This window comes from Stegodyphus dumicola, chromosome 4 (genome assembly GCF_044657685.1).
Source record: "Stegodyphus dumicola isolate Sdum_Otavi_A_Nest chromosome 4, ASM4465768v1".
In the NCBI taxonomy this organism is placed as follows: Eukaryota; Metazoa; Arthropoda; class Arachnida; order Araneae; family Eresidae; genus Stegodyphus; species Stegodyphus dumicola.
In genome coordinates, this window is record NC_140771.1 from 29448922 (window position 1) to 29475499 (window position 26578).

Below are 26578 nucleotides of genomic sequence, written 5' to 3' on the forward strand. Positions count from 1 at the left end.
GTAAGTGGGAAACAAGAACTGAAGGGAGAGAGTTTCAGAATGAAAAATAACTGTTATAAAATTAACATACACCTTACAAGCTATACAATTAACACCAATCCCCCAGCTTCTACTTCGGTTGCTTATCTTCATGGCAACTTACCTGTTCCCCTATCCCCTAATGCCCTATCTGCCATTCCTGCCCACAACTATCAGAGTGTTTGCTCTCGTCTGTGTTTTTTTCCCCTCCTGTATGCATATAAACAGTCTGCGAGATGCCACTCATATTGTCCGTTTTGGGACACCTAATATATCTCTTACTTTACTTCTAACTTAAGCCATAACAGCTTTCTTTCCAAATTTTTTAGAGAATGCTTAATTTTGTCATTTTTATTATGACGATGTTGAGGCTATTGTAATTTTATAACAAAGATATTTCGTAAACAAAACAAATTTGTCCTTGATCGAACCAAAATTGCGGTAGACGATAAATCGTCAACATCTGGATTTGGTTGACTGGGTCTCATGCCTTTACTCATTCGCCTTTTAAGTAGGATAGATTGCAGGAAATTATCATATTCCTTGGTATGTACTTTAATGGTGGAAATGGTTAGCGCGTCCAGCTAGTAGTTTTGAAGATCCATAGCTGAGAATCTTTGGGAACTGAGTAATCTGTGGGAGAGTACTATCAATATCTCGCACTTCCCGCCTCGGAAACCCTAATAGACTCTACAAGGTGTAGTGTCAAATAATGGTATCATCGAAAAACAGTTTTTCTATTTCATAGCTTATACACATAAAATTGTGTGGGATTGCCAGCATAAAAAATAAATTTACACATGAATTTATGTTACATAAAGCTGTATGAAAATGACATTTTACTAAGAGGATAGGACAAGGCAATCCCAAATGGGACGTACAGTTTCAATCTGATGAAAATAAATGCTTGATATTTATTATTGTCATCTTCTCACGCAGAAAATTTTCTAATTCCTAATTTTCAGTTAATGCTTAACAAACCATAAAATTCATTTATTCACTTCTACAAAATAATGGGCTTATAACTGCCAATGGCAGGCAACTGACAGTTCTCTGCTCGTGTTCGTATGAAATATCGTCTGCTTATTCGATGTTTGTTCAAGCGTGAAATGTCAAGTGTTGGTTAGAAATTCCAAACATTACAGGCGACCTACTTTCTGCTGCATTCGTCTTATTAGGTTTTCTTTGTTTTGAAGCAGTTGACTTACTGGCGGGCACGAATGAAATTAAAGTCAACAGAGCGCATTACTGCATTTAATTCCAAGGAAATGATCCAAATTTATATCATTCCTGTCAGTGTCATATTTCGAAATATCATTCTTATACTTGAAATCAGCTTGGAGTGCTCCTCAGCTGGAAAATATTTCCGGAGCAGAAATACTTTTTTCTCAATCTGACAAATGCCTTTCTTTTCTTTTGCAAAACTTAAGCAAGTAATTTTGATTAAAATAATTTAGTGATATTTAAAAAACTAAACTCAGTGGCGTAACAGCCCTAATGGGCCAATGGTGCCCGAAATCTGCTTTCTTGACCGTGGGGCGCCGGGGTGGAACAAGTGGTCAGCTTGTCACAGAACCCCCAGTGTTTAGTCCCCAAACGAACTTGGTACTCGTTTTATACACCCAAATGATGGAAATCAAGGGATAAAAGGCTGAGACGACCTTGCCCAACCCGGGAATCGAACCCCGGACCTGTGGTGCTGCTGCGCGATGCGATAGCTACTGCGCCACCGAGCCTTAGTGATATTTAACGAAAGGTACAAATTTTTCCATTCCCACATTTTTAAAAACCTTTCTGAAAGACAGCCGCTTTAAAGACCAAATTAAGTTTTTTTTTTTTTTTTTTTTTTTTTTTTTTTTTAAAGCTTTATTGAATAAAGTACAACAAAGGCTACCAAGAATTATTTACAACACATCAGAAAGCAAGCAAAACGATTCTGTTCCAAGTCTGCTAGTATATGGCACTAGATACATAATTTATTCATTGAAATAATGCTGCAAATATTCATAAAATTACCTATTAGATGCACTGCAGTTTATTTTATGCAAGTTTGTTCATGTTTCCATGAAACACTTCAAAAATTTATAATAAATACACACTTAATATATAATAAAATTGATATCAAATTTTATTATATATTAAGGTGTCTGCTAAATCAACAATTCTTTTTTAATATTTCACGAATGCTGAATATGTATACTTTTATTGATACTGTAAATATTTTTTCAATTCCGTTTCGATCCACAAGCTTGTATCACCTCCAAGCGGCTAAAAAAGCTACAAACATTCCATGATACGGCTGCAAAGCTCTTGATGACTAGCAGGAATGGAGGCCAAAAAAAGTATACTTGAACCCCTAGAAGAAAAAGTCGTGTGTAATTAAATCCGAAGAACTGAGAGGTTATCGTATTAATGCATCAGCTCATTTTGTATTTCTTATCCACTTTAGTGGCAAATTGTAATTGAAATAGTCTCGTAAATGGTCTCTATCTTTGTCATGAATTTTGATCGAGACGGTTTCGGAAATGGTCTCTGTTGTAGTGAGATGAACAAGTATCTACACTCATGTCCATAAATTAAAGATAATGTCAGTTCCGGCAAATAAAGGTTTAGAAACAAAACGTGACTTATTCATAAAGCCCATTTATTAAACGAAAGATAAAGAACAAAAAAGATGGTATATGTGTGGGGAAAGGCAACGACCATAGTTGATAACACACATTTATTACTATTTACAAATATAGATTATATTAGGATTACAATTAATGAAAATGGTATACGAGCGATAGAGCGACGTCTGCTCCGCTCGCCAGCTAATCCTCGTCTTCTTCCGAAGGCGGGAAACACATGCTGACGCAATGCATACGTCATACAGTAGGAGATTAGGGAATATCATGACATAACGTTTCCCACATTCGGCCATCATGACCGGACAGGCGACCTCGCCTGAAGCAACATAGTATATCATGAAATTTTAAAAAAAAATTATTATAATATAGTAACATAGGTATGGAAAAAATAATCCGTAGATACAAAGCTGAGGATACTTACACAAATGGAGCAAAAAAATAGATTAAACACACCACAGCAGTTAACTAAAAATAAAAAGAACATTAGTATGACAAAATGAATTAAAAAGTTGATATGAGGAAAAAAAATTATTAGAAAGTTTTCAGGTGTCATCTGTCCAAACTCAGGAGGACCTATAATGCTGACAGTTGTATAAAAATCAAGTGATACGTTCAATATTGTTGGACCAGGGTTTCATGTATTCAGCACAAGTAGATGTTTTGGATGGTCCGTCGAAAAATGCACACTTTTCCACATCATATGTGTCATTTTGTTTGAGCCTGGTGACTTTATAAGGTCCGAGAAATTTCTGTTTGAGTTTTAGACCAGGGCCAAACTGAGTTCGTTTGATAGCCACGAGGTCATGAAGTTGAAATTTTTGTGCCTGTTTTCGTCGCAAATTATAAGTACGGCGATTTTCGTCTTGCACTTTAGAGATTTGCTGTTTTGCGTCCTTACGGAGATCGTCACGTTGCTGAATGAATGCAGATTTGATCTCCTCGTCGATTAGAGCAGCGATGTTTATGTCGTTTTGCGATTTCATTTTAGTCCCAAAGAGAAGTTCAAAGGGAGTAGAATTGATGCTACGTTGAAAAGTTGAATTAATAATTTGTTGCACGGCGGGAACATGGCGGTACCATTGCTCAGGGTTGGTTATGGAGAGTTTAGAAAGGACAGCAATAATAATGGAGTTCAAACGCTCAACTTGACCGTTCGATTGTGGGAGGCCAGCTGTTATAAGAACGTGCTTTATTCTCTGTGTGTCACAATAGTTTGCAAATGCAGTGGATTTGAATGCAGGGCCTCGATCAGAGATAATCCGTGAAGGATTTCCGAAGACTGATCTTTGAGATTCCAGCCGACTGATAACTTCATCTGCGTCTGTAGACTTTGTCGGATAAAGCCACACGAATTTAGTAAACGAGTCTATAACTGCCAAAATATGTTTGTATTTCTTTGATGTGGTGGCAAGGGGACCTAAGTGGTCGATATGGTACGTGTGAAAGGGTGCGTCGTCTTTGTCAATGGGGTGCAGAAGTCCGTCTTGCTTGCCACGCTTTCGATTATTGAGGATGCATGGGATGCAGTTATGGATACACTGCTCAATTTTTTCTTTCAAATTTGGGATAAAATATTCGTTGTTTAAAAGTTCTTGAGTGCGGATTACGGCGAAGTGGCCTCGTTCGTGAGCTGTTTTAATGACATTTGCCTGCATATCCTCAGGCACCACAAGTAAGTCAATGCCGTTGACGTTTTTGTACAGGAGATTGTTCTTAACGAGAAAGTTATCATACGAAGGCGTCGTTTGAAGGAGTGCTTTAATAGCCGTAATATGCTCGTCGGTTTCTTGTGCTTTGCGAAATTGGAGAAGGACTCTGTCTTGGATAGTCATGCAAGATAGACTGCGACTGAGGGCATCCACGTGAGCCATCTTTGAGCCGGTACGGTGCTCAATTTCGTAGTCAAAATCTTGGAGATATAAAACCCATCGGGCTATTCTCGAATTGAGTTCCTTTTTATTTAAAGTTTGTACAAAAGCGTTGCAGTCAGTGATAATTTTAAAATGTGAACCAAGGACGTAAATACGGAACTTTTTTAAAGCTTCAACAATTGCAAGGATTTCGAGTTCATAAATGGTGTATTTACGCTCATTGTCCGATGTTTTCTTTGACATGTAGTAGACAGGGTGAAAGCTGTTATCGTTCATAGATTTTTGTAGTAGGACTGCCCCCAAGCCATCAATGGATGCGTCGGTATGAATTTCGATAGGACTCTTTTGATTAAAAATACTTAAAACTGGTTGTTGAGAAAGTAAATATTTTAATCTGTGAAATGCGGCTTTCTGATCAGCATGAAATTGAAAGGGGATGTCCTTACGAAGGAGATCACTAAGGGGTTTTGCAATGCTAGAATATGAGGGGATGAATTTTCTAAAATATCCCGTGAGACCGAGAAAGCGTTGGACGTCTTTCGTACTCTTAGGTTCGGGGTAGTTAATTACAGATTTTGTTTTCGAAGGGGAAGGAAAAAGTTTACCACCTTCAACGATATGTCCAAGAAATTCGATTTTTTTGTGAAGAAATTGACATTTACGAAAATTAACTTCTAGACCATATTCACTAGCAACTTTGAGTACTTGGTTGAGACGATGAATGGCCTCATTTTCATTTTTGGCGGGAATAACTACATCGTCCATGTAGGGTAAAACATAACCTTTGACAATTAAATCACGGAAAACATAATTTATAAAGCGCTGGAATACTGAAGGGCAATTTGAAAGACCAAATGGCATTCGAAGAAACTGGAATTGTCCATTGTGAGTTACAAAAGCTGTATATGGTTTACTTACGTCCGCTACTGGCACATGAAAAAATCCGTTACGTAGGTCAAGAGTACTAAAAATTTGGGCGTCTTCAGTTTATCCAAAATGTCATCAATAAGAGGAAGAGGAAAATGATCCTTAATTAAAAGTCGATTAAGTTTCCTATAATCGATGCAAACACGGGGTGTACCGTCTTTTTTACGCACCACGAGAACTTGACTGGCATATGGAGATGAACAAGGTTCAATAATTTTAAGTTTCAACCATTCATTTATTTGTTTGTCAACAATTTCCCGTTCAACAAAAGGAAGGCGTCTAGGAGGGTGAAAAATCGGTTTATCATCGGATAGAGTGATATTAAGTTTAATATCTGTCGTCTGTGTTTTATTTGGGACATAAGAATTCAGCAAACGTTCTGCCGCAGTACGAGTTTCTTTGGAAACATTTGAACCAATATCAAAAGCTGGAACATCGTCATTTATTGCAAAAATGAAAGATTCAGGAGCAGTTTCAAAGCATTGCTCGGGAGGCTTTGAAAAATATATACCGTCTGGGGTAATAGTTAATTTAGCATTTTTAATTACGTCACAGCGTACAATAAGAGAAAACTGCATAGAATGATTTGGAACAACTCTAATATTAGCCGGAAAGTCCTGATTATCAATGTTGATAATGGTTTGAAAATAGCCAATAATAGGAATTTTCGAGAATCCGAAACCAGTTAACACTCCAGAATTATTTGAAAGTGGTGGGGAACCAAGTTGAATCCATGTGTTTTCGTTCAGTAATGTGACCTCACTTCCAGTGTCAATTAATCCAGAAATTGTGCTATTGAGTATAACGACAGTTTTACACATATTACCGTGAGATGTTTGTATTGTATTTACTTCGGCAGGTGGAGTGGAAGTTTCATTTGATGCAGTGGGGCGGCAATCCATAGATTTATGTCCAAAACGACAACAAGTTAGACACTTTGGGCCAAGAGAACGATTAGGACAGGACCGTGAGAGGTGTCCGACCTCATTGCAGTTAAAACAAGTTTGTGGTTTAGTTTTAGATGGACCAGTATTATTAAATTTCGTGTCGTGTTGTTGGTCTGAATTTTTTCGTCCAGTACCACGTCTGGGGCCATTATTCGTATTTTTAAAATTTGATGGATGAGAGATATTTGTATGTCTAGTCGTAACTACAGATTCATAAGTGCGTAACTTTTCCTTGAATTCAGAATATGATTTTGCACCGTAGAGAATAATTTTATCGGATGGGGTACCTAGTATTCCTTGAATGGTATACTGAATGACAGAAGCCTCGTCGATAACACCGTCACCACGATTCGCAATTTCGCGCATGGCGATAAAATATTGCAAAGAGCTTTCATTCGAGCGCATTTTTCTTCTTTCGAGTTGTTTATGAATTTCAATAGAAGTAATTTTATCGGAGAAATACTGTTTTAAACATGTCGTATGAATTGAGATTCCGTTGTGAAAACAAAAAAGTTTTAGCAGTACCCACAACAAGTCGTTTCACAAAAACTAATTTTTGCTGGTCGGTAAGATTTGGGAATAATTGGAAATTATCCTCTATATCGTTGAAAAAAGCACGGACTGAATAGGAATCATTGCCTGAAAAGTTTCTGCAAGTGTTTGAAAGATCTCTCAAAATAAACCATAAGTCATGACTCATCTCGCGAATCTCGGTGTTCGCCGTCATATAAACACCGGAGCGACTCGAATTCAAATTTATTACTTCCGCGTCAGAAGAAACAACACGATTTGGGCTTGGCGCCGTGGAGGGAGGGGAAGGGGGAACAGAAGAACTTAGACCTACAGGCGTCGGTTCACTGTCGGTGTTTGAAATTGAATGATCGTCATCGGATAAAAAACTAACATCTAGGGAATTGTGAAAATCCGTCAGATTAGTGAGCGCATAAAAAATATTTTCACATAAAACATCTTTATTAGTGGAAGCTTCCAAATGCAATAAATTCGCCACTGATATAAAATCTGATAAAGAAAAATCTTTTAATAGAAGTTCTTTATGTTTTGCCAAATCGAAACTGTCCGGGAACGCGGCAAAATTTCGCATTCTCTTTCGCGAAGAATGATCAAAATCGGAATATCCGAGCACGGTATTAAATAATTTAATAACTCGTGTTGTGCCATATTTAAGAGAATTCGCTATCAATGGGATATCACCTAATTTTAGGGCCATAGTTCTTTAAACAGTAAAATAGGACAATATGAATATGAAATAGGGTATGTATGAATGAGAATTAAACAGTATAAACACAGCTTAAAATCGTAATACTAATAAATTATGAACAAATTAGGGAAAAATGGGCCTACCTAACTTCGGGGCAGTCCTTATAATCCAATATATATCTTGGCCAATCCAATGTAATCCAAAATCGAATTTCGATTTAACGTCCAAAATCAGAAGAATGGACAAGTAGCATGTAACATCATTCACATATGTCGTCCAGGTTGAAGAATATTAAATCGTCATAAAGGCACGTCTTCATTCACATACATCGTCTAGCTTGAAGAAGAATATTAAATCGTCATAAAGGCACGTCTTCATTCACATACGTCGTCTAGCTTGAAGAAGAATATTAAATCGTCATAAAGGCACGTCTTGCCTTTGTTAGCTTTCTGAACGTCTTTAGTAATTGCTGGTGTCTAGGGTTCGATTATAACGCATGCACAAAAGGCACGGTCGAGCCCCCAAAATGTGGGGAAAGGCAACGACCATAGTTGATAACACACATTTATTACTATTTACAAATATAGATTATATTAGGATTACAATTAATGAAAATGGTATACGAGCGATAGAGCGACGTCTGCTCCGCTCGCCAGCTAATCCTCGTCTTCTTCCGAAGGCGGGAAACACATGCTGACGCAATGCATACTTCATACAGTAGGAGATTAGGGAATATCATGACATAACGTTTCCCACATATGTGTGATACCATTCATAAATTATATTTACTTCCGGGAGCAATTACAAAGTTTATCTCCCGTACAAAAACTTAATATTATATGGTTGGCTTGATGGTAAGTACATTGTATGTCTCCCAGATCATGAAATACAATCCGTACATTGCCTAGACATATTGAGTATCAAATTAGCGAGCTGATCTCGGAGAAGATTACCCTACTCAGCAAGTAACACCTTCCAAATTTCCGGTACACAAGTAGGAGTTGCTTGAGGGGCTGCAATTCGTCGGCCAAGCATGTTCCACACATTCTGTATCGGATTAAATAATTCTGTAAATTAATCGGCAAATAAAGGTTTAGAAACAAAACGTGACTTATTCATAAAGCCCATTTATTAAACGAAAGATAAAGAACAAAAAAGATGGTATATGTGTGATACCATTCATAAATTATATTTGCTTCCGGGAGCAATTACAAAGTTTATCTCCCGTACAAAATCTTAATATTGTATGGTTGGCTTGATGGTTAGTACATTGTATGTCTCCCAGATCATGAAATACAATCCGTACATTGCCTAGACATATTGAGTATCAAATTAGCGAGCTGATCTCGGAGAAGATTACCCTACTCAGCCAGTAACACCTTCCAAATTTCCGGTACACAAGTAGGAGTTGCTTGAGGGGCTGCAATTCGTCGGCCAAGCATGTTCCACACATTCTGTATCGGATTAAAATCAGGTGAGAATGCTGGCTATTCCATACGGAGGATATCCTCAGATTGAAGGCATTCTTTTATAATGTTTTCACGGTGAGGATGGGCGTTGTCATTTATAAACACAAATTCTGCGCGAATGGCACCCCTAAACAAATGCACATGTTGTTCCAGAAGGATGTATCTCTAAATCTGGCCTTTCATGGTTACGATCTGAACATGCAAATCTTTTCTGGAGCCCAGTATAATTCCATCCCCAAACGAGCAATCCTGCACCACCATATCGGTGTCGTTCAATGTTGTCTTCGTGGTAGCGGTTACCTGGAGTTTTCCGTATGAAAGTTTAATGGGAATCAGATTGCAAGGTAAACCTGGACTCGTCGGAAAACATCACATAAGCCCACTGTGACGATATCCACATTACATGTTCTCTACTTCAGGCTAACCCCTGGCGACAATGAGTTGCCGTAAGCGGAAGACAGGCCTAGGAGCATATAGACCAGTCTTATTACTGAACGTTTGTACACTATTTGCCTTGAAACTGTCTTACCCGTGGTTAAAGATAGCTGACGAGAAGAGTCTGATGCTGTGCTCTATCTGCTTCTTTTGGTAGTTACTGCCGAAAACCGGTCCTCATTCGGCATTGTAACTTTGGGTCGACCTGTACTGTAACGCCTACTGACATTTTCATTTTGGGATCGTTCATCATTTTGGAATCGTTGCCAAAGGCCTAGAGATGATACTTTGGACTATTTCAAGTTTCTCGGATACTTACATTTGAGTACGCCCACATTCCAGGAGGCCGATTAATTCTACCGCGTAAAAAATTATCCACACGCGCCCTCTGTGTCATAACTATACGGTGATGGCACTGAGCAGTTTACAGAACATTTGTAAATAATTTTGCTCCTTTTATACTATTTCTTACATATGTTACGGTGAAACACCGAAATCTGGAGAATGTCGACTTTCACCGGTGAATGTCAACATTCACATAGTCTCTTGGTGTATGTCCGAAATATTTTCCAAATACTCTTATTTCTGACTTACACCAGTCAATGTCGACATTCACCGTGTACTAATAGTGAATGTTGAACACATAACAATATTATATTTTCTTCTCCGTAATTCAGTCGCGAATAAACGCACTGGAAACTTGAAATAAGAACTTAAGAACATGAGAACCTAAAACACACAATACATTCAAAATGAGAAAGGAAAATAATGTTAAAAACTTACTTAATTATACAGTACGTTCTAAATGAGAAAATAAAATAACAGTAATAAAAAACCTACTAAATTATGTGATTCAAATCTTATTTATTGCAACAACTTAAACTATTATGGCACTTTATGACCTCTCTTTTCGACTTTCACCAGAGCATATCTATGATTGTCGACATACAGCGGTGAGGGTCCGAATATACAGGAATGTGGTGAAATATTCGGTCTTTCACCGACGTATTTGGTGAATGTTGATATTCTCCGGTGAAAGTCGACATTCTCCATTTTCGATCTTTCACGGTAACATATATACACAGCTCTGACACTCTCGTCATTGTAACGTACTATCAGCGTCATTTGATGGCTTCCTGTAATTTGCATATTATTCTTGAAGATGCGTGCGATAATTCTACAGGTAAAATTTTTACTTTAAAGTTCGATTTCGGTGTGATTCTGAATTATCCTTAATTTATGGACATGAATGTAGTTCAGGGGTGGGCAATTGTTTTGCCTCGGAGGCCACGGTGTGAAATCGGAGGTTAGCAGAGGGCTGTCCCTTTGTAATTGATTGCATTCATTAACTAATTTCTCATTTCAGAAAAGGTATAAATTGTACCATAAAAATCAATAAATATAATTTAAATAAAATAGTTACAGGTTTGTTTAATTTATTTCTTGTGCTAATTTCATATCATCTACAGCTGCAAGCACATTTAAACATTTAATTAGAATCAGTTTAATGAGACAAAGATACACAATCATACTTTTCTAAAATTTTTTTGAAATCAGGTTTGAGACTGCTTGCTGAGATTCTCATTCAGAACCTGCAAATCAATATCTGTCAAAAAGAAGCATCTATATTTACTCTTGCTGATCTTCAAGCAAGAAAAATTTTACTCACAAATATATAAATAATCATAAATATAGAGAAAATTTGACAAAGATTTAAAAAAGTCAGTTAATGTAACAGCATTAAACATTTCTTTCGTAGTGCTATCTGACTGTATTTCAATAACAGTAGTAGAAGTGGAATTTTTCGGCATTAAATCGGAAAGGTTATACGCGCCAGGCAGATGTGAAACCTTTCCGAACACTAATTTAAAACCAGAGTATAGAGTTAAAATCAAAATGAGAGAATGAAAACATGGATGCTGAAGTGAGGTATACCTAAAGCTCAGATAATGTCAGATGCGAAACAAGAACAAAATGAACATAAGATATATTAAAATACATATAATATAAAACCAAGAAAATTTCGTGTATTGGATACGGTGGAAAGTAATTCAAGGACCAGCATACGTACCATTGCCTCTCAATTAAGAATGTCTCGTACCAGTGTCCAGCGTCTCCTGAAGTCTATCCACGCATTTCGTCTCCAAAGGGTTCAGTTACTGCTCCCCAACGACCATCCTGAATGTGTGCGTTTCGCAAAGTGGATTCTGCAAGAAAGTGCCCGTGATGTTAATTTCCCGGCTTACGTGTTGTTCGTGGATGAGGCCACATTCAATAGGGATGGCATATTCAATCACCACAATCAGCATTTGTAAGCTCAAGAAAACCCCCATGGTGTGCGGCACAACAACGCTTCAAAGTTAATGTGTGGGCGGGTTTGGTCGGCGAATGCTTAGTCGGGCCGTAACTTTTACCATCCAGTTTGAATGCCGCGAATTATTTAATCTTTCTGGAGCAGGTCCTTCCCGGCTTGCTTGACGATGTTCCCCCAAATGTGAGGTGCAAAATGTGGTTCCAACATTATGGGGCGACCTCTCATTTTGGACTGGATGCTCGTAGCCATTTGAACAGATCACTCCCGCATCGATGGATTGGATTCCTTGGCCTCCACGCTCACCGGATTTATCGAGCCTTGATTTCTTTTTGTGGGGAACCATCAAAAGTGTCGTGTATCACGATTCTGTTGTGTTTGAAATGGATCTCGTAGCAAGACTCGATTGCGCAGCTGCTGCAACCAAAGAAACTCCCTGTATGTTTGAACACGCCCAGTAATAAATGGTCCTCTGGTCTCAGGCATGTTTGACGTCTGTGGTGCAGACTTCGAACATGTGTTGTAACCTTCAAGCTGTCGTGCACCTTTTGTATTTATGTCCAATAAATGTTTCAAATTAATCCATTTTTCGTTTCCTTTCCCATCTTTTACCTCTGCTACCACTTGTCCCTGACGCTTCTGGGCATGGGTTACTATGCAATCCTTAATCCTTATGATGTGCCCTACCTTCCCCAGAAATTTGTCGCATCATTTACGGATCACCCTGTATACAATATTTAGAACTACGTTTACTCTTTTCAATTTTCATAATTTATTAAGCAATTTGACGCGTGAATTAAATATTTCGTAATTTGATATGTAAATTAAAGATTTTGTGTCACGCCGAATGGCAGTAATATTATGGAAATGGATGTCTGCATGACCACGAGGAAAATAATTTAAAGGCCTGACGTTTGGCTCATTAGCAAAACCTGCTAAACTGTGTGGATTGATAAAAGCATAGTAGCGTGATGTAATCTGAAGTAACATGCTGAAAAACTTCTGAGACTTTTTAAATTACAGTAAATGAAAAAGTACTAAATTATTAGGTTATTTCACGAAATAATCTACATATCATTAGCATCAATGATATTGAAAAGAATTAAAGGAGGGGAAGGGTCTCCATAAGAAGTTTTCCCCAAGCCTCCAATTTTGTTAATCATGCTGTGCATATTCACGTTTTTCAATGAGGGGGCATGCAAAACCGAAACAATCAGCCTATTCGTCGAGATTAGAATACTTATCGAAGTGTTAGTGTTGAGAGGTTTTAATCACTTGATCACTGCTGTGCAAAATCCAGCACTGAAACGAAAGCGGTACTTTATGAATGCCCATTCTTCCGTTGCTCGTGGATATTTTAAAAAATCAAAATTCTCTTCTTTATGTTGACGAAAAAGTGGATTTTCAGTGTTCTTGAGAGTTTGTTGGGTGTGAGGTTTTTATAGAAAAACATTCCAAAGAAACTCTCATACTAGGAATCTCATCGAAACGTTCAAAAATATCGTTCGCTGCTAATACAGCGGAGGCACTTTCAGTTCGTATTTCCGATTTTTCTTTCGCTTTTGGAGATAAGAACTTATGGTCGATAAAACTCAAGAGGGTAATGAGCTGCAAGCCGAGCAGGAAACATTGTCTAAGATGGGGCGGAAAAGGTTCCGTTATCTTTCCTCTTATCCGCCACGCGGAACGTGTGTTTTTAAAAGAGATAATAACGCAAGAAAGCGTGTTTTAGGGATACTATTTCAGACCGCTCTCTGTCCGCCCACTATCTAAGTAAGTACGGACTATAATCTCCTTGGAAAATGCTCCTCAAACTTTCTCAAAAATAAATATAGCGCAGCCTAAATATTCGAATTATTGTATATTCGAAATTGTAAAATTCGTTTGAACAGATGCGCTTGAATATTCTGGGAAAAACAAGAAATAAGGTACAGATATGGTAAGCGAACCTAGTATTTGTTAATTTAGTTCTTTGATGTAGAAGACTTGTAAGTGGAATACTATTCCCAATCGCTATTCTTGTAGTGACTATACAACTTTTATTATTTCAGACTTTATTTAATACACTTAAAACTTTGGGTCGCAGCAAAAAAAAAAAAAAAAAAAAAAAAAAACTGTTTTTTTAGTGTATTGTTTGTTCCCAATCTTTTGCATTTGTGTAAATTCAGAAGAACTATGTTTAATTTTAAATTAATAATTATCGGTTGTTTTAAAAAAAGTGAAGCATTTAATAAGAATCATAATACTAAAAACCAACAATTATAATTATGTGTTATAATAAATACACCGCAGCTCCTGGCCGTTTTTTTACACAACAAAATTCCAGTTCAATGCTTAAAAAAATAGTTGTACTATATAATGTAAAATTCGAGAATAAATTATTTGCTCTATGTAGTCACATTTTTAAATCTAAAAACTAATCAAACTTTGTCAACTTCTACGCTATGAATGTATGGTTTAACCTAATTTCATTTGAGCTAAACATCTTGTTAATCTCCATAGACTTCAGGAATTATCGTTCCGTCTTTATCTTAGAATCTAAAAGCGTAAATTTAATAAAAGAACAGTAAAAACAACTAAAATTAATTTTTACTTGTCTGAAGAAAACAATCACTTCTTGCGGCCTGAGTACCTTAGATATATACAGATTAAATGGTAGATTAGAGACAGGGCCGCGCCAGGTTGTTCGGTCAATATCCCCTAGACTTACCTCTCATATACTTACGAGATGCTGGTTCGGTGCGTGCCAGCGAATTAAAAAAGGCTTCTTTCAAAATCAGTTATTTTTTTGTCTCTATCAATGACAGAAGAGAGTTTAGAAAAAGAAATAAAATAATAAAAACCACGTTTTAAACAAATTAGTTGTATTTTAATTAAAATAGTTTAATTATTTTTTATGTTAGGCGTAAATCAGATAACTTAAAATTGGATTAAACATTTATGTATACAAATTTAATTAATCAAACAGTAAATAAATTTATTACATATGGTGTGGTGTATTTAATTATGGCAAAGCACACTAGGGCTATCTGCCTAAGAGGAGGGATGCCTTTCGTGGAGGACTTTCTAAGGGAAACTGGCTCGTATACACGTTACACATGGGGAAAACCACGAAAACGCCCATGCAGCCAGCCCGTTCGCGGGATTCGAACCTCGGACCGAACTACCAGTGTTCAGCGACTTTACCGCTCGGCCGCTGGTGGGCACTTTATTACATATGAATTTTTATTTTTCTACATTTTTAGATGAACAAGAGTAGAAATTATTTCTTTTATGTCTAAGTTTTAATTGCTTTTAATGCAAGTTTCACAAACTTTTCTAGTGACATTCTCGCATATTAATAAGTCTTAATTAATTTTTCTTCGGAAAATGATCTTTCACTGGTCTCAGGAGTAACAGGCAAAGTCAATAATATTCTTAACAGAAAGTTAGAAAAAATAAATCGCCACATGTAATTAACTGCAAAATGTCAAAGAGATTTTGAGTTTTAAATACATCTTTGCAAATATCTTTAAAAACACGTATCTTCGGGTTTTAGTTTTTCTGTAGATCTTCTGCATCCATTTCTGATAAATTGCATGGAAAACAAAAATTACCACTGTGAAGCTTAAGCAGTTCCCAACATTCAATATAAGGATGTTCACGCAATATCTAAAAGCGTTTATGAGTATAATTCGCCACCCAGACGGGAAAATAATTAGTGACTCTGACTGCCATACCGAAGGGTCCTGGCTCGAATCCCGGAGAAGGCATGGATGTCTGTTTCATCATCGGAGGCAAGGGTGGACCACCTATTAGGTGCATCTATAATAAAGTGACCGATGCTTTCGCCCTTAGTAGTGGCCAACGATAATAACGGCCACTGCCTGCCATTGGAAATAAAATAATAATAATAATAATAATAATGTGTATAATCATAAAAGCATTAATTCTAAATTTATCTTTAGACGTTTTCAGTCATTTGTCTTAATGTTTCATTTTGAAACTGACGTTTGTTTTGTCTGATGGATTTTAATTGCAGATTTTACATCTTCATTAAGGGCATTAAGGGCATTGTAAACACATTGCTGCGATTAGAATCTGCTCTGAATTGTAAAAACAATTTTTATTTCCCTTCAATGGATTCTAAAGCAAATTTAATATTCGCAATTTTATCTTGACGCTGTTTGTTGATAATATTGTGTCTATTATGTTGATAATATTGTGTCAAACCACAGTATTATCAACAGAATTATCACAGACCAAAAACAAAAAAAAATTTTCTAATTTTTAAAACATAAATTTTATGCTTCGTGTTATGCTGCTTTATTCATAATACTGTCGTTCATTATTTCATAAATGCATCGTGAATTTCTTACGGCTGATATAATAGAGGTCGAATTTGCTTTTCCACCAGATGTCAGACATCTCCTTCGGCGATAAATTGATTATTATAATTTTATTATAAGAATTACTCGATCTTATGGTAAAAAGGAATATTTGGTTTTTTGATATGATTGAAACGTTTTTAAACTGAAAAGAGCAGAGAGAAATAGCAGTTTGGTGAAATTCGGGAGTTTCTTTTTAATGAATTGGGAAAATGTTAGCGAATTCAGGGGTTTTAATTTTAAATTTCAGAAGGTGAAGAATCTTTGAGGATGAAGTAATATGAGATTTCCGTTACAAATCATCCAATTCCATCAGTGCAAATATTTTTGTTCATAGTGACGTAACCATTATCAACTTTGGGGTAAATAATAATTAATAACAGCACTTAGATCACAGATAATTGCATGGACCTTTTAAAATTTATTTTTAAGATTAGAACGGAATTTTTTATTGATTATTTTATAATTAAAATTAACTTCAGTAGCATTAGTGTTGGAACCTGGACGGTTTTTCACTTGGATAGTGCAATTTTTCGACTAGTCAGCGACAGAGTGATTGTCTGGTTTTTCCAAAATTTCTGTCAGAAATCATACAGTTAATCACGTAGATTACGTTAAAATTAACTATTAGCTTTTATATTATTTTTATAAATGAGTACTTTCATAAAAGGTTTGAGTAATTCACGCGTTATATTTAGGTAGTAATTCATCATTTTTATAAATGAGTACTTTCATAAAAGGTTTGAGTAATTCACGCGTTATATTTAGGTAGTAATTCATCGTACGTCAGGAATTTCAGCAAAACCCTGCTTAACCGAAATCCATCTGAACAGGCGGGACAGTGGTAATGTCGTTGAATACCGGTAGTTTAACCTGGGTTCTAGTCCAGGCAAACGGACTGTCTGCGTGGGCGTTTTCGTAGTCTTTTCGGTGTGTAACGTGGACAATTTTAAAGATCTTTGACAGATTTAGTATATCGATTCGAATTTTCATTTTATTAAATAATCTAGAAATCACTAAGCTACTAAATCAGAAAAATCAAAGGATCTAATTATATTTAAAACTATTTTATACAACGTCATAATTGGATTTTTGTATTCTATAGGAAATCTGTCAGTGGTGAATCACTGAGGTCTAGCTTTTTCCTAGAAAAGGAATTGGAGTATATTTGACTCAAAGTTTTGGCGCAGAGAGTGACTGCTAAGTTTGGAATGAATGCAGTTATTTCTGTCATTTAAGATCTAGAAAATATAAATTAAGAAAACTTTAAATAAATACGGCTGGACTAAAAATAAGAACGATAAGGACTGTAGAATTTTATTAGAACAAAGCCAGCCTAGTAGCTGAGACAGTAGAAGCCCATAAAATACGTAAAGTGGAAGAAGAAGTAATGATGAAATAACAAAGCTAACATGGTGAGGCAGTAAAATTTGTATATGAGTTTTAAAACTATATAGATGAATAAATTGAGCTTGAATTTAACCTCGTTATAGGTGTCCACAGAATTGTGTATTTATTCAACAACGATATATAGAAAGAAATAGAATTCTATGGAAAAGATTATAATAGACGTTTTTACAAAAAAAAATATTTAAACTATAGTAGGGCTTATGTTGCGTTTTCTACTATCCAGTGCCAATACAGCTTTTCCGCCTCTAAATTTTCCACCGGCCTTAAATATCCGTAAGTTTTATTAGAGTCGTAATCAAATTCTAAACAATATGTCTTGCATTTAACTCCGAATTATTCCATTTCGAATTTAGGCCGCATTTTTTATTCAAATTTTTAAGATGCAAAATTAGAGTGAGGCTTAAACTCAAACTGAATGTGTTAACAACTTAATTCTATCGGTCACCATTCCCCAACGACCAGGTCTAAAATGATTTTATAGCAAGTATTTTACAATATCTATCACAAAATCCTTTTCATTTCTTATTATTTTATCTGGTTTTTAATTTTAAAATCCTCCTGGGCTTAAATTCAAAGGCTGTTAAAATTCGAAGTTATATGGTATGTGCAATGCCGTTGTATATTTAATTGTATACTTAAAACTTCTGCTTTGTACGCTTGTTCTAAACTATGTATGATTCCTATGAATTAATTAAAGTTTCACAGAACTTATCGCGGTTTGGGATTATAAGGGCATATTCGACGTGCATTAAGCATTAATTAGGATGGAAGAAAATTATTTGTACTATAGGAGAATATTTCTAAAAATGAAATGTTGTGTTATTTATGAAATATAATTTTTTTTTTTTTTTTTTTTTTTTTTTAGATATTCACAAGTTTAAACCATAGTGCTACTCAATTTAAACATGCATTTTCTATCTCGTTTCAGTTCATACAGTTTAAAAATAATAATTTAAATATAAATAAACAAATTAAAGTTTTCTTTTTAAATTATATTCCTTATTATTTTTTAAAGATTTAAATTGCAGTAAGAATTAAAGATTTTCATATAAAATCTTGAAACTTTTTTTACACAAAATGCATTTAAAAATAGCATTATTATTGAAAATATTATTTAAAAAGTGTACTTTTCATTTATTATGGAAATTAATGTCACTAAGCAGATCGAGACATGACAACTGTCAAAAGCTGAAACACATTTAAAAAACTGAAAGATGTATTGTTTATTATTTTATTATTATATTTATATGTAAATGATTATAATTAGCAGTTTTAATTAACAGTGTTGTAATTAGTTATTTTTATCTTTTATTGCCATGGGCTACTTGAATATGTTATCGAATATACCCTACTCTGTTATTTCGGATAAATAGGATTCTACTGTAGTTACACTCTAATTCTTAAGGGCCGTTCCCAGTGGGGCTTATCTGAGCTAACGGAGTCAGTTCCCTGTGTCGAATAGCTCCGCTATCCCTGAAGTTCAAATTTTTCAACTTCGAAGTTATATGGTTATATGGTATGTGCAATGCCGTTGTATATTTAATTGTATACTTAAAACTTCTGCTTTGTACGCTTGTTCTAAACTGTGTATGATTCCTATGAATTAATTAAAGTTTCACAGAATTTATCGCGGTTTGGGATTATAAGGGCATTTTTCATGTGTTTTGCGGCAAAACTGGTTTTGGGGCTGGGTCGGCTACGTTAGTTGTGTCCGTTAGCTCAGATAAACGCCAGTGGGAACGGCACTTTAGCACTTTTTTAATTAGGAAAATAAATAAAACCTTTCGCACCAGTAAATGAAAGCAATATAACGCACTTATTCTAAGGATGTAAAACTCTTTCTGGAAAAGGCCTTTTTGACGTTAGAGAGTGAACGAGGCATCAGAATTTCAATATTGGTCGTATACAGGGCGATTCGCTACGAGACCGACAAACTTGCAGGGTCTGTAGGGGGTGCAGAGACGACTCGGAATCACATAGGAATGCAGGGTCACAAACGCCGTAGTTGCGAGCTGTGGTGCAAAGAAGCAAAGAAAAAGAACAGAATCAGCAACACATTATTGGGACAGAAAACATTTTATTGAAATGTTCTACTATAACAGTGTTAGAAATTACGACCAGAATGTCGCCTGGCAGGCCTGAGAGCGGCGCTTCATGGATTTACTTACCGTTCTGCATGATTCTTGGTATGTTACGTATCCTCCTGGCAGCTATAGATTTTCAAGCGATGAGCTCTTCAGCTGAAGGAAGGGCATCTCGCACACCAAGTTCTTCATGTGATCCCAGAAGAAGAAGTCCATGCATGATAGGTCCAGTGATTTGGCAGACCAATGAACCGGACCATCACGACCTATCCACCCCTGTCCAAAGATTGCATCGAGGCGTCGGCAGAACGAGACGCCCGTACCTTCAGTTGAAGACCTCGTCGCTAGAATATATGTAGCTGCCGGGAAGATACGTGACATGACAGGAATCTTCTAGAAAGTAAGGAATTCTATGCAGCGCTGCTTTTAAGCCTGTCAGACGTATAACCTTTCAATAAAATGTTTTATGTCCCATTAATGAGTTGCTATTTATGTTCTTTTTCTCTGCTTCTTTGCACTATAGCTCGCAACTACGGCATTTGCGACCCTGCATTCCTACATGATTCCGAGTCGTCTCTATACCCCTTACACACCTAGCAAGTTTGTCGGTCTGGTAGTGAATCACCGTATTGGTATCATCACACCATATTTAACTGTACAGATCCGCTTCACTTTCATCGAAAGTACCCCAAAGAAGGACAGCCGGCGTTCTTCCACCCTTTTTTCTCTATCACCAAACCATTAGAATTTCGGTTTGTCAATATTTTGAGTGCCCCCTATACCACACAAGCTCTATACACTTACAAACATCCATACTTATTGAACTTCGAACTCGGGCTCATTCGTCACGGTAGTCAGCCTCACTAACAACTGTATCCATCAGGGCGACTAATATGACGTTATGTAGCTCCTTCAAAACGATGTACGGCTTCTTAAATTTAAAAGAGGATACTAGCCTTGTTAGCTAACATTTGAGTGCATCTGTGGCCCGCAGTCTCACTGCCGCTTTCTTGCTTTTGTCTTAAAAACCTAGTTTAAAATATATTTGCGCAGATATTTTAATTACTTTATATTTAGTTTGTTTTAATAGTACTTTGCTGGTGTTTATTTTGTATATTCCGATTAGAAAAAACCCTTAGGATACCCTTAGAAATGTAGCGTCAACAGAACACTAGACATGCATTATAAACTGATACAACAGGTAGAATTCTCGAGATTGTTAGTTACGTACAAGCACAGTTTCAGAACATGTTTTAAGAACAATCATACTATTTTGCAAATCTCAGAAAACTACTGTTCACGGAACATATGTTTATTAAACACAGCTCGTAGCAAATTTGTCATTATATTTTGACGTTTCTTCGTTATAGATTTTTCGAGGTTTGCCCTCAGACGGTCGACATTTTCGAAGATGAATCTTGTTAAAAGGATTCATGACTTCCAGAATTTCATACTTGTATCGCAAATTGGGTATTACTTCTATTAATGTAAATTATTCGAGTTTTATAAATGTTAAGATTTTTCATCCATTTTTCAATTACTTTTTAACGCTTGATTGTATGACAGAGTGATGCAATACATCTCAGTTTTTCAAAATAAGCACATCAAAATTTTCCGTTTCAGAGCTAGGTAACGTAGTATATTAACGTTCAAAATTTCCGACTACCAGACTGTTTCCTCTACATGAAGGTATGCACAGTAAGTTTTAATTTCTTTTTAAACACATTTCACAATATAGTTTTATATTAAACACAATTTCTATCATTGCATTTTTTATATAAATTGGTTTTCGAACATTTGTTTGTAAGCACATAATTATTAATAAAAATTCATGTGATATAGATTATTGTCGGAAACGCGTCTGTTGGCATCTCTTTTCTGGACACCCGCTTGCAGTTCAGCCCTGCATTCACCGGCCGTGATTATAGACTAATAAAGTGGCTCGAAATTAAGCACGACTATTAATGTAATTCTAACGCAGAATGCGCAGAAAAACAGCACAACTACTACGGCAGATGAAATATGAGAGTTGCAGCGTTATTAGCAGCTACCATCTTCGTAACTTTACTTTTTCGCTTCTGACTTAAATTCATTTGCATTTCTTGTGAAGTTGACAGAAAAAGCAGAAATGTAAAAATATTTAACATACAAAACAACATGTTAATTAAAATAAATCTTACAAAATTAAAATAAATCTTACAAATACATCTTACTAAGGCTGAAAACGTTTTTACTAAGGCGCCAAAAAGATAAGTTATAAATTTTATGTTTCGCGCCATGGCAACGTCACGTGGAAAATAAGTGCGGGATAGTGTTAAGTAAAGGTAGGCAAAGACTAGAAAATTTTGAAAAGTATAAATTAAAGACATTCTAACCTCAGGTCGAAAATAAAAGTTTAAATCATTAAGAAACGCGTTTATTGCTCATAAATCGCTCAGTTTGTTAAGAATGAAAATTTGAAAGATATATTAACAAATCTGAATATTATTGAAATACACTGCTCAAAACAATTAAAGGATATTGCGGTTTTAGGTGGATCTTGTAGCTGAGAAACGTTTTAGCTGATTGATACATAGTCGACAGACGTAGTAGGTTATATGAGAATAAATTACACATGTTTGGCAGAAAAAAATGCATTTTATTGCGCATTTGTGTACAAAAGGAAAAAAGCACAATTTGCGCATATGAGAAAAAAAGAATAAGAAAAGGTATTTTCTTCAAAGGAAATCATTTTCAGTAGGGGTATGGTTTCCAAGGACGGCCAGCAACGTTGAACACCTTTGAGGCATGGAGTCAATGAGGCTATTAATCACGAGTTGGGGTATTCTGTCCCACTCTTTCAGAAGAGCTCTTTCCAGTTCTTGGAGAGTTTGGGGGGGGGGGTTGGCGGCCAGCAACTCGTCTTCCTAGAGCGTCCCAAACGTGCTCTATTGGATTCATGTCCGGAGAACACGCTGGCCATTCCATACGTACGATTCCTTCCTCGACAAGGAAATCCTCCACCAGGTTAGCACGATGGGGCCTGCAGTTATCGTCCATTAAAATGAAGTCATCTCCGATTGCTGCAGCGTAAGGGACTACAATAGGTCTGACGATCTCATCCCTATATCGGCGACCAGTCAGAGGTCCATCTCGAATGATGTAGAGGTCTGTCCGCCCGTCAATGGAGATGCCACCATACACCAACACTCCCCCACCGCAAAATCTGACACTTTCGTGCACGAACGCAGGATTATTCCTACTGCCACGGTCCCTCCAGATGAAAATACGCCTATTATCACGATGAACAGGAAAACGGGACTCGTCAGAAAAAAGAACATTGCTCCATTCGTTTCTCCTCCAGTTCACATGCTCTGCTCCCCACTCCCTGCGGTCGCGAAGATGCCTTGATATTAGTCTAACACATACCATCGATCGGCGAGCATACAGACCTACACTACGGAGTCTGTTTCGGACAGTCTTAGTTGAAACCGTGCTGCGAGTAGCCGAGCAAAGGTGTTGTTGGAGAAGTGTAGCATTCATATTTCGGTGTCTCCGAGTCGTTAACACTAAATACCGATCTTCATTGGGGGTTGATGCCCGTCTACGACCTGGAAATCACACTTTGTGACACTCCAATGGCTTGCGCTACTTCGGCTTGAGTTTGGCCCCCTTCTAAACTACCAACAACTCTCCAAGCTTCTAAATCGGTTAAATGACTTCGCTGAGACATCGTACTCATCGAAACAAAACAGTCACTGAATGCCGATCATCCTTGTCTTCATTGTCTTTTGTTCAGTTGAAAGTCAAATTTCATTCGCTGCCGCTGAAGCGACGTTTTTGACGTCGAACTCAAAATTAGCATACTTCACACTTTGAAAATCAGAAAAATTTGCATTTGTGATTCTCTTCTTCCATTTTCGGCAAAAAAATTTCCGCTTATATCTTTATTTTATGTAAAACTTACAATATCCTTTAATTGTTTTGAGCAGTGTATTTCAAAGATATATTAACAAATATATTAAAAAATTTAATATATGTCACGTTGAAACTCAATATAGTGGAATTCTGATTAAATCAAATATGTCACAAACATATTTGATTTATCATGCTGCTGGGAAACATTTGCTAAAGCAAGGTAAAATAAATGTATAGTAGCGTTATAAGATTTAACGTACGGTAACGGTTCAGAATTTTCAGAAAGATCTTCGGTAACGATATTTATAACATCAGAGTTAAATTCATGTAAATAAATCTAGAATAAACTAGTTTTGCTTTACGCAGAAAAAGGCAATGGTTAGAATAATTGGAATTCGGAATGCTGCAAAACTCCGGTATTTCGACATGTTCGGTATTTCAATGATTATCAGATATGCCGGATCATTCGTTAAATTTGTGTACAGCCGCAATGCAATGCGATTTTTTTGGCGTTATTGGATAAATTTAGCAAGGAAAAATGCATATTATAATTCTGTAAATACATTTAAAGAGTAAAATTTATTAGTAAATAGGTTTTTATATAAGTTTATTATATTATGTTCTGTCAATGTTTGTTCTGAAGCCAACATCTCTGCTTGCGCATAAAGTTTTTCCAAATAAAATTCATCATCAAAAATATCTGTTTAAAATTATTGATCTTTTTTTAAAAATAATTCTGTAGAATATGAGCATTCAGCTATTTTTCATTGAGCTATTTTATTTTTTAAATTTTTAGGTGAAAGGGATTAACATTTACACGAAGCATTTGAAAGCAAACAGCTGACAAAAAAAGTTTCTGACAAATTTATTTCTTGGAGCAATTGCTCTTATTGTAGATCCTGTTATAGACTTACCTATCCATTTGGTCGAGATCACTTTTGATTTATTGCGAATTTATGTTTTAATGTTTGGCCGAGTATCGCTAATTTTAGAAGTAGCAAATTCCGAAGGTAAATTTCATAACTTTTTTTTTTCTTTTGTTTTTTGATATTGTACCGTAAAGAAGAATTTCTTACATTATATTATTCCTATTCCGTTTTATTCACTTATCAATATTTCAATCAAATTTCATAACTTTTTTTTCTTTTGTTTTTTGATATTGTACCGTAAAGAAGAATTTCTTACATTATATTATTCCTGTTCCGTTTTATTCACTTATCAATATTTCAATCAAATTTCATAACTTTTTTTTCTTTTGTTTTTTGATATTGTACCGTAAAGAAGAATTTCTTACATTATATTATTCCTATTCCGTTTTATTCACTTATCAATATTTCAATCAAATTTCGGGAAGCAACTACCGAACTTTCCCAAGTATTGTGAAATGGAATGCTGGTAGAGCTATTAGCGCTATGACTTTATGTTACAGCAGGAATGTCTATGAAATGGGTAGGTGTATAAAAAAACTGCTGACTGTAGGATTACTGGACATTTACTGTGCTTAAAATTCGAATATTTGGATTAAAGCTATAAACACTTTTTCCTCCCTTCCGCCTACAAGTTGATAATGATTTCCGTTGGGAAGTTTCCTATTCTTTTACATAATTCATTGATAACATATACTTTTCTACCGTTCACTGTTCGCCAAAAAGCAACTTTTGTGAAAACATTGAACTCCGACTTGCCCCCCCCCTTTTTCTGTTTCCTAGGTGTGCAGCTGTTTACACACATCGTCTGCCATGAATCACGGCGTTGTGCCGCGCCGATCGCCGTCAGCGCCGAGTTTTCGTTTGCTCACCTGAAAAATATTCATTCCCAACAGACCATGCGGAACATTTTCGTTGTTAGTCATCCACCATGACATTTTCCTTTCTCTCGTTATCTTTACATTGAAATCAAAAGACGACAGTAACACATGGGCGCTCGCTTATAAATATTAATAAAATTTAACTCTCAATATAAAAACTTCAAACTACCATGTAATATTTCAAAGAATTGCTTAGCATTAACATTTTTAAAAATTAAAAAATGTAAACAATTGTCAGATACAAAATTACTATACAGATGTTTCTGCTTTTTTCTCTATGTCTAAGTTTAGCAAAAGATTTATTGTTGTTGCCAGCGGATAATATAAAATATTTAATCTTGAATAAAATTAAGATTAAAATCAGAAAAAATATGATTTTAAAAATTTCAGAATTAATTTCTTCATTCCTTCCCCCCCCTTGAGTGTAAAAAACAGAAAACGTTACGATATGAAATAGTTGTACTAGCGTTTGAATTAAATTAAAAAGTGAAATATGTACAGAGAGGCTATGAAACTTGATATTATTACTATAAAATTTCTTCGTGACCATTCTAATTTATTTCGGATGTAGATAAAAGAATACAGTTTTTCAGTCGATATGTGTGTATTAGAAATCCTTAATCATATCTTGGTTAGCAGACAGTTGCCATTAATGGATAGATTTTTCTTTTCTTTTCTTTTTTTTTTTTTTTTAATTTTATTTCCAAATTCTTGACCATTTTCAAATTCTCCTTATATAGTGGATCCTGTCTGATAAAGAACAAAAGCCTTAGTGTCGAAACTGTCCTTTTTTCTAAATGTATCATATAAAGTAACACTTTCTATAGTATGTAACACACTACACTAAAACCTCGAGTTATCATGCAAGAAACAATAATTTTCCCGCATGCATGGTTTGCCATTTTTGATTCCGAATGAAGTCCTATATAAATGATGCTATTTATTCCCGCATCTATCGTTCCTTGCATTATCGTTTTGCCACTTTTATTGTTAGTCCCATGCTCGGCATAGTATTTCCTGCACAGATCACATGGAAAAAAATTTGCAGGGTAGGACGTATTTTTTTATTTTTAGTTGCCTTCTCTTCTCTCGTTAGATTAGTTTGCCTTCGTGGTATAAGAGGAGAGCACGTCCAGGAAAGCGCGGGAGGGCATGGCGGATTTCTTCGGTTTTATGGCTTCAAAAA

The 26578-nt window shown here is 35.8% G+C and overlaps 1 protein-coding gene across 4 annotated transcripts in view; it reads left to right on the forward strand.

Moving 5' to 3' along the window:
* LOC118181345 (tripartite motif-containing protein 2-like) overlaps nt 1-26578 on the forward strand; it is a 136452-nt gene that overhangs the window by 25394 nt on the left and 84480 nt on the right. Inside the window, exon 1 of one of the 4 annotated variants that reach the window (XM_085814656.1) lies at nt 13411-13600. The exons of 2 other annotated variants lie outside the window; for them this stretch is intronic. Coding sequence is in view for 1 of the 2 variants with exons in the window: in XM_085814654.1 (XP_085670780.1) it covers nt 13764-13766 (3 nt within the window). In the remaining variant the exon portion in view is untranslated. One more of the 4 variants, XM_085814654.1, reaches the window with a different exon arrangement.